Source organism: Lacerta agilis, chromosome 2 (genome assembly GCF_009819535.1).
Source record: "Lacerta agilis isolate rLacAgi1 chromosome 2, rLacAgi1.pri, whole genome shotgun sequence".
NCBI lineage: Eukaryota > Metazoa > Chordata > Lepidosauria > Squamata > Lacertidae > Lacerta > Lacerta agilis.
This window is the reverse complement of record NC_046313.1, coordinates 75183754-75191405: the sequence shown is the minus strand read 5'-3', so window position 1 is coordinate 75191405 and position 7652 is coordinate 75183754. Positions and strand designations below refer to the sequence as shown.

General features: G+C 41.8%; 1 protein-coding gene across 3 annotated transcripts in view; it reads right to left on the bottom strand.

Moving 5' to 3' along the window:
• The window catches only part of CFAP92 (cilia and flagella associated protein 92 (putative)), a 53285-nt gene that overhangs the window by 1481 nt on the left and 44152 nt on the right, over window positions 1-7652 (bottom strand). For all 3 annotated transcript variants that reach the window (XM_033140830.1, XM_033140831.1, XM_033140832.1), the window contains 6 exons: window positions 7239-7403; window positions 6539-6751; window positions 4185-4326; window positions 2570-2727; window positions 1125-1291; window positions 340-440 (listed from right to left, as the gene is read on the bottom strand). In XM_033140830.1, coding sequence (XP_032996721.1) covers window positions 340-440; window positions 1125-1291; window positions 2570-2727; window positions 4185-4326; window positions 6539-6751; window positions 7239-7403 — 946 coding nt within the window. The remainder of the gene's footprint in view (window positions 1-339; window positions 441-1124; window positions 1292-2569; window positions 2728-4184; window positions 4327-6538; window positions 6752-7238; window positions 7404-7652) is intronic.

The window sequence follows — 7652 nt, the reverse complement described above, 5'->3', positions numbered from 1 at the left end:
GTTCTGGAGGAACTGAAAACACAAAGAACTCACACTGCCTCATTACCAGTAATCTTTCCCCCCTAGATTACTTTGAAAGGTAATGCTTTGCGTCAAACATCTGACTTCAGTCTCACCAGACACATCAATTCTTTTGATTCCCATAGCAATATTTCCAAGTGCTAAAGTTTAATGCTATCTCTGTACCCTAGCTCTTCAAATTAACTTCAGTGTTGCACACAGAAAAAAAGCAGAGTGACTATCACTAGTTTAACCTATTAAACTCCTTAGCAAGACACAGGAAAAAAAATCACTGGTTTGTGTACCACACTGCAATCAGTGCTTAATTCCCCTCATTACCTGCAGCCTGTGTATCCTCTGCTATTTGGATTTCTTCCTTAAAGACCAATTTCTGCAGAGGCGGCCCCCTGTACCGAAATGAATGCTTACGACAAATCAATCTGCAAAACAGAATAGACTTTTAAAAATGGGTGAAAATTTATGTTTAAGAGTAGCTACCTTGCTGTGCTTTCATATTATGTGCTAAGTTTTTATTTAAACATTCACGGTACAAAATATGCATGAAATCATGGCCTGACCCTACTGAAAGAGAAATGTCAAGCCTTGCACTGTAACATATTAAAGCTCATTTTCCTGCTCTTCCAATAAGTTAACTTAATTTACACCTGTTTTTAGCAAGGTGGAGTATCTGGGTTATTCAGGTCTCAGAATGCATAACCAACTCCAGGGAGGAGAGGCCTCTGTCTCTCCAGCTGCTGAGCTACATCTCCCATCATCCTTCACCACTGACCAGGGTGGCAGGAATTGGAGAGCAACAGGTTAGCTACCCCAGCTTACTCTGTCCAAAGCTAAAAAGAGAACTCTGGATGACAGTGGAGAATTTCTGTAGTAATTTCCAATGGCTAATGCCTTTCTATGATGCGATCTGCAATCCTGCACAACAGGGCTGGGAAACCTGTGGGGCTTCACATGTTATTGGCAGCATGGCCATGGCCAGAAATTGTACCATAGTAACATCTGGTGGGCTACAGGATCTTTACCTTTGCTGTACATACATGCTAAGTAAACTACCTATAACATCAACTTGCCATGCCAGTGTGTGGTACAGCAGCTAGATGACTTACCTGAAATCTTCTCCCTTCAGCGTTTTAAATGTATCGTGTTGCCTGTCATAGCATGGAATTATATTGTCATTCCTCTTCAGGCTGAGGAGTGGTTCAGCGCCAGGAACAAATCCTTTGCAGTTCCTGACCTCTTCCACTTGGTCTGCCATTCCAGCAACTGGGGTAGGCTAGTGGAACAGGAATAGGTTTCAGAACATTGCTTCTAAATATACAGCTTCATGTGTGCGTTCCCAACACTAGGAATCAGAAATACAATTCAGATCAAAACTGCACTGAATGTAGTGAATACACTACAAAGTCATGTCCATAAGCTGGTATAGTGACCTGAAACAACAGTGAAATGAATCATATTTCTCCCTCATTCCTCCTTCATATGAAAGCCCTGAGCTCTCTGCAATGAACAAAAAGGAAGAAAGTCCCACTTCTTTTGGCTTTATTAAAATAATTGTGTAGGGCCAAACCATACAGTCCTTAGATCTAAGGGACTCAATGTGGGAAGCTCATATATTTCCATTGCCTGTCTCTTCATTTGTTAATTACAGTGATGATGGTTCTTAATGCCACTGTTGACTGCTGTTCACTTTAGAAAAGGGGAGGGTGACTTCCAACTAATTCCATGCAGATCTTTCACCCCGTTGTGGGGATTTGAACCGCCGACCTTCTGATCGGCAAGCCCTAGGCTCTGTGGCAGGGGTTCCCAAACTAATCTCCTTCTAAATTGCGGACGGTCTGGGAATCAGCATGTTTTTACATGAATAGAATGTGTCCTTTTATTTAAAATACATCTCTGGGTTATTTGTGGGGTATAGGAATTTATTATTTTTTTCAAAATATTATCTGGCCCCCCACAAGGTCTGAGGAACAGTAGGCCAGCCCCCTGCTGAAAAAGTTTGCTGACCCCTGCTCTGTGGCTTAACCCACAGTGCCACCCATGTCCCAATTTATTATACAGATTTATTATTTATTATAAAGGTAGATTGGGCCAATCACCAAATGTCACACCGTCCGGTGACCCATTTTCCTTTGTAGTGTGTCAACCCCAAGTGGGGCTTGAATTTACACTGCCCTTCAGCTGACAGGCATTGACTTACACCTTTCTGCTGTGCTAACATCTTCCCCATAGGGAGCTTAATGGCACAGCTTTTCCCAACCTGCTTGCTCTCGCTGTCTTATCAGCTGATGGGCAGCGACATCAAGCCTCCCTTGCCAATGCACAGGTAGAAGCACACCTTATGGTACCAGATTGTGCACTAGCAGCAGCATTTTTCTTTGCTCCAGACCTGCCATCGCATTTGATGATGTGTGCGGTTTGGGGAAACCAAACCTTGACAGCCAAATTGGGAGCCATGTAAGGTCTAACTAGGCATGTAAACTGGCAGTTCCCCATGACTTTGGTAGAAAAGCTGACCCCTTTAGGTTTAGGATTTCAAAAAAGTCAATGTTACCAGCATTCTTAGGGACAGCTTGGCCGGTGCATCTTTCAGAAGTCCCTGGATCCGGGCTAGCTGGCAGCTGGCTTTGGGTCCACTTGCAGTGAGCTCTGTCGATGGGCAGCATCGATGAACTTTCAGTGCAGTGTTGCATCGTATCTCTTTTGGAGGCTCTTTTGTTCAGAAACATGTCCGTTGAAAAATGATAAAACAGAACTATATTATGAGAGACTTAGATCTTTAACCCACTTCTAATTACTAGCTCTTAACAACTTTTGCCTCATCAGTTCTGGTAATGCATCTCCAAATCATAAGCATAGATGCTTTATATTACAGGATTAGGGACTTCTGCCATGGACCACAAAGTAGCGTGGGTTGAGCCCTCCAGGGAAAGCCTGAGCTTTGTAGAGAAAACGAGGTCACACAAAGGACCTCAACCTGAAAGGGTTAATTTCAGGTGCAGGGGGATCTGGCTGCGCTCTTAGTGATCTCTCTCTCTTAGTGATCTCTCTCGCCTCCTGGATCGCTCTGAAAGGAGTGGAGAAGAAAGGTGAGGTTGAGGTCTGGGTGCTGGGATTCATCTTTTATCTCTGCAAAAGTGAAGGCTCTGGATTATAGCGACAGAGTCTCCGTGATTTAAAAAACCAAATCCTTAAAAAGAATGTGGAATCGATTGGATGTAATTTGTTTTAGAACAATTTGGTTAGTGGCGGGATGAAAAAAGGAGGTCCATCCCGACCGGTGAGATACAAAATGCATGGAAACTACTCACAAATCGTAACGTCATAATAGAAGTATTCCCTACTGTGAGATTTAAAACTAAAGCTTACTACAGAAGTCTTATTATACTCATTTCAGTACCGCTGTCCGTAATTTTGGGGGGGCTCTCCTAAATTTTCATTAGCTGAAAGGCTTACTGCCAAAATCATCAATTGCATTTGTTCAGTCAAATACACTCTAGGAAACTTTAATGGGAATAAGCTTGGTTTACATATTAAAGATTGCAGTCCATTTCAATATAGGGCTGTTGCAACCATTTTCCTCCCTCTCTGCCTGTGCAACCACAGAAAATAAAATCTTTGCAATTTCATTATAAAGGTTAGCCAGCCTCTAAGGAGAAAAGCCTGTTGCTTAAGTCATTGGTGACATTGCCCACCTCCATCACAACGCATTCAACAACAACAAAGATCCTCGTGCATTACACATTCTCTGGGAGCTGCTGTAGCATTTGAAAGCTTGCAGTTGTGGAGTGCAGTAATCTCTGCAGGCCATTCCCACAAAATTGTTATTTTTACACATAATAGCTGCTGTGGGATGACCCCCTGGAAAAGTAGCTCCTGCACCACTGATCTCAATTATGTAAAGGGAATCTGGATTTCCTGACATACAATGGCTGAGACCTCCCGTAACTGCATAGTAGAAAAGGGCATTTTGCATCAACACCCTTATCTCAAACATGTGCCTTGTGTTAACACACACTTTTTGAGATGCTGGATAAGATGTAAATGCAACTGACTGTACGCCAAAGTAGCTCTTTCGAACCTGGACAGTATTTCCATATACTGAATGTATACTTGCTGAGATGCACCACTTCTTAAAGGAGCTAAAAGGCATGGAAGCTAATGCATACCTTCTCTCTGAGTATCAAGAAGCACATGGGCACGTGGAGGGTTCTTTTTGTAAAGCTCAAAATCTGCATGTCTCTTGTCCCAAGGCCATCTCTCCCGGCCTGGAATTGTCATGTCACTGGCTTTCAAGCGCTCCTGCCATGTCTAAATGAACATTGCAAATCTTTTAGCACAAAAGCTGTGTTCCTGAAACTTCCAGGACAGTATAAACTTCAAATCACACAGCAATATATGAATATGTCAAATATACCATACTGACGGAGGACAAACGTAACTTCCGTTAAGCAATTTCCTTAAGATGGAAAAGAAGAAAGCCAGCACACAGATACTAATATTTTGTATGCCGAGATAACACCTCAAGACAGCCTGTGATCTATTAGTTCTTAGGATCCACTTGATCTTATTTCTCAAACAACAGGTCCCCATGCCAGACAGCCAACGTCTTTTGAACCTGAGGGGAGTTTCCAAAGCAGTTTGCAAAATAGCATGGATGACAGCTAATCAAAGCAAATGGTGTCTTAAAAAAACAACAACCAAAAACCCACCTATTTGATTATCACAGCTGCTGTAGTTATTTTAATTTATTACCCACCCTTCACTCCAAGGTCCAAGGGTTACAATAATGTAAAATACAGTTTAAAAACTTAAGAATTAAAAAATACAAGTTTTAACGGTGGATCCTAGTCAGTTTCAGTGGTAGATAACACTACTGAATACATGCTTTAGCTGATTAATCAGCAAGACAAATTTTAATTACTCGACCTTAGATTAGAAGATGCATGACTAGGCAAAAAATAAATAAACCCTAATTTCACGAATATACTCATGGGATCTGCTCACAAGCTACCGGCAGGTTGCAGAAATGCATGTGCAGTTCCTTTTCACAACCAAACAACTAAAGCTGTTTTCTACCCCACCTTTCCACTATAAATGCATCTTCAAACCAGCTTAGAATAAAAATGGGCAGAGCAATTCTACTGGATCTGGGCCAGAAGCAGTGGCAAATCCAGAACCCTGTGGAAGCGTTTTCCCTTTTGTCAGCATCTTTTATTATTTGGCTCTCTGTTTCTTCTTTAGTGGTCTGTAGTGTTTATTCTTCTGCTGGTTCTCTCCCTCTGTTCTGGGAGAGTGTTGAAGGTACAGGAGGGATTTGGATTCAGCAGATCCAAAGCCGAGTCTCCCTTTCACCTCTGGTACACAGCGTACCTACTGATTACCCCAATTTTTGCCCTCTCTGCCAGTAGAGACCTAATGGTAAAGAAGTGATGGCAACCAACCTTTCTATCTACCAATACTAAAATAAGACAGCAGTACTGTTTAAAACACAGCATATACCTGGGAGAATAAAACCAAGTTCACACTGTTGAAGGACACACAGAATGTTGTCTGCCTTGTGCCTAAATGATCACAGAATCATAGAGCTGGAAGGGACCCTAATAATAACACTGGGGAACAAAAAAATTGTTGCATTGACACCTGCAGTTGTTCTAACCTAATTTCAACGTGCTGATTTCAAATCTGAAGTTGGTTTTGTTCTGTAAGCTCTCTTTTTTTGCAATCTGTATTTTTCGCTTTTCACCATAATCTTCGTTTTTCGCAAGGCAAGAATTCAGTATGTTATTAAACACACAGCCAAAGTAGTACAATATGAGTATAAATGTAAGTGACTTATATAGCATTGAAAATGACATGTATATCTATGTACAGTTGGAGGTATGCAAAAAAAAAAAAAAAATTCCCTTGGGATACACAGTATCTACAAGCTGTTGTTATTCAGGTAAGAATTTGCGCTTGTAGCTCTTGCGTTTGTGGACTTGCACAGGGGATTCTTGTCTGATGGTCCAGCAGTAGTCCAACATATAAGAACAGTTGAAAAATCTCATGCAACAGAAAATGAAAAAAAAAATGTCCCCCAGTGTACAGTGGTGCCCCGCTAGACGAAAATAATTCGTTCTACGAGTGTCTTCGTAGAGCGAATTTTTTGTCTAGCGAAGCGGCAATGCAGCGCGGAGGTTTGCGTGCCGGGGAAAAAAAAATTTGTCTTGCAAGGCAGCCCCATTGACTTTTTCGTCTTGCGGGGCAGCCTTCCGCTAGCGAATGCCATTCATCTAGCGAGTTTTTCGTCTAGCGAGGCATTCGTCTAGCGGGGCACCACTGTAAAGATAAGATGTATGGTAGTGGAGAGTGAATACTGGGCCTTGATCAGAGGAACGAGTGTCAAATTTGTATTTGCCACTCACTGGGTGGCCTGCAAGAAGACCCTGACTCTTTAATCTTCCTCGCAGGGTTGTTGTGAAGATAAAATGCCACACAGAGTAGATTACAGATGTGGCAGGAATTTAAAATCCACCATTACCTCACGCAGCTCCATCACTCGTGCTTCGTCAGGCTTACGAGGATGCCGGTTGGACTCAATGCTGCTCTTGTATCCAGGATACACAAACCCTCCTGGTGAGAGCCACATCATCTCCGATTGGTGCATGGACTCCTTTAGCACGCTGTCTTCATCTACTGGGTCAAATATGGCTGACAGATATTCATGATTGTAAGCAAACCTATTGCCTGGATACTAAGGGAGACAAATGTTTCTGTCAGAAAGAACTCTCATCCTCTGGGTTTCTCCACAGAGGAACATGTTTTCCTAAAAAGAGCAAAGCCTGAACTTTACAACAAAATTCTGTACATGTTCCTAACACAGCAATGATAATTGGGTTGGATTTAGAGTGTACGGAAAACACTTAAGAAACTTTGATGTCTAGAAATCCCATAGATACTTAATTCACTTCAAAAGATAAAGCAATATTATTGTGAATTCAACGACATAAATTCGGTCCTCCAAGCAAGACATGAGGGATGCACTCCCTTAAAATGCAAAAAGGTTAAATTCTGGAGGATTTTTTTAATATATATACTCAATGAATCTGAACCACTGGACTCCCAAATCTTCACAAAATTCCTAGAAAAAAAAAATTCCAAAATTTAACCAGACATACGAGAAATCCTTAGATCAATCTTTTACTCTAGCAGAAATCCAAAATGGGATGTACTAATCTCACCTCTTCCATCTCTTGACGAAGCAGCTTCTTTGCAATTTCTGCAGAATTGAACGCCTGACAACTGTAATTAAAAATGGACTTGCCATCAGAAGGGAAAGCCCTGATGATTTTGCTGCCTTCCTTTTTCACCATCTTGCTGACTAGATGTATATTCTCAATATTAGACTGGAAGAAAAGTTAACACATGTTAATTATTCTGGTCTTGTTAGACAAAAAGAAGTGCACTTTTGAAAACAGACACAGGACTTCTGCCATGGAAAAAGTTGGTAGCTGGACTGGCAGGTGAGTCAAATCAGCAAGCTGTAGCCAAATCTCTCCAGCTCAGCCCCCTGTCAGATCTTCTAAACCAGCCTTTCTCAACCATGGATTCCATCACCCCTGACCACTGGTCCTGCTAGCTAGGGATGATGAGAG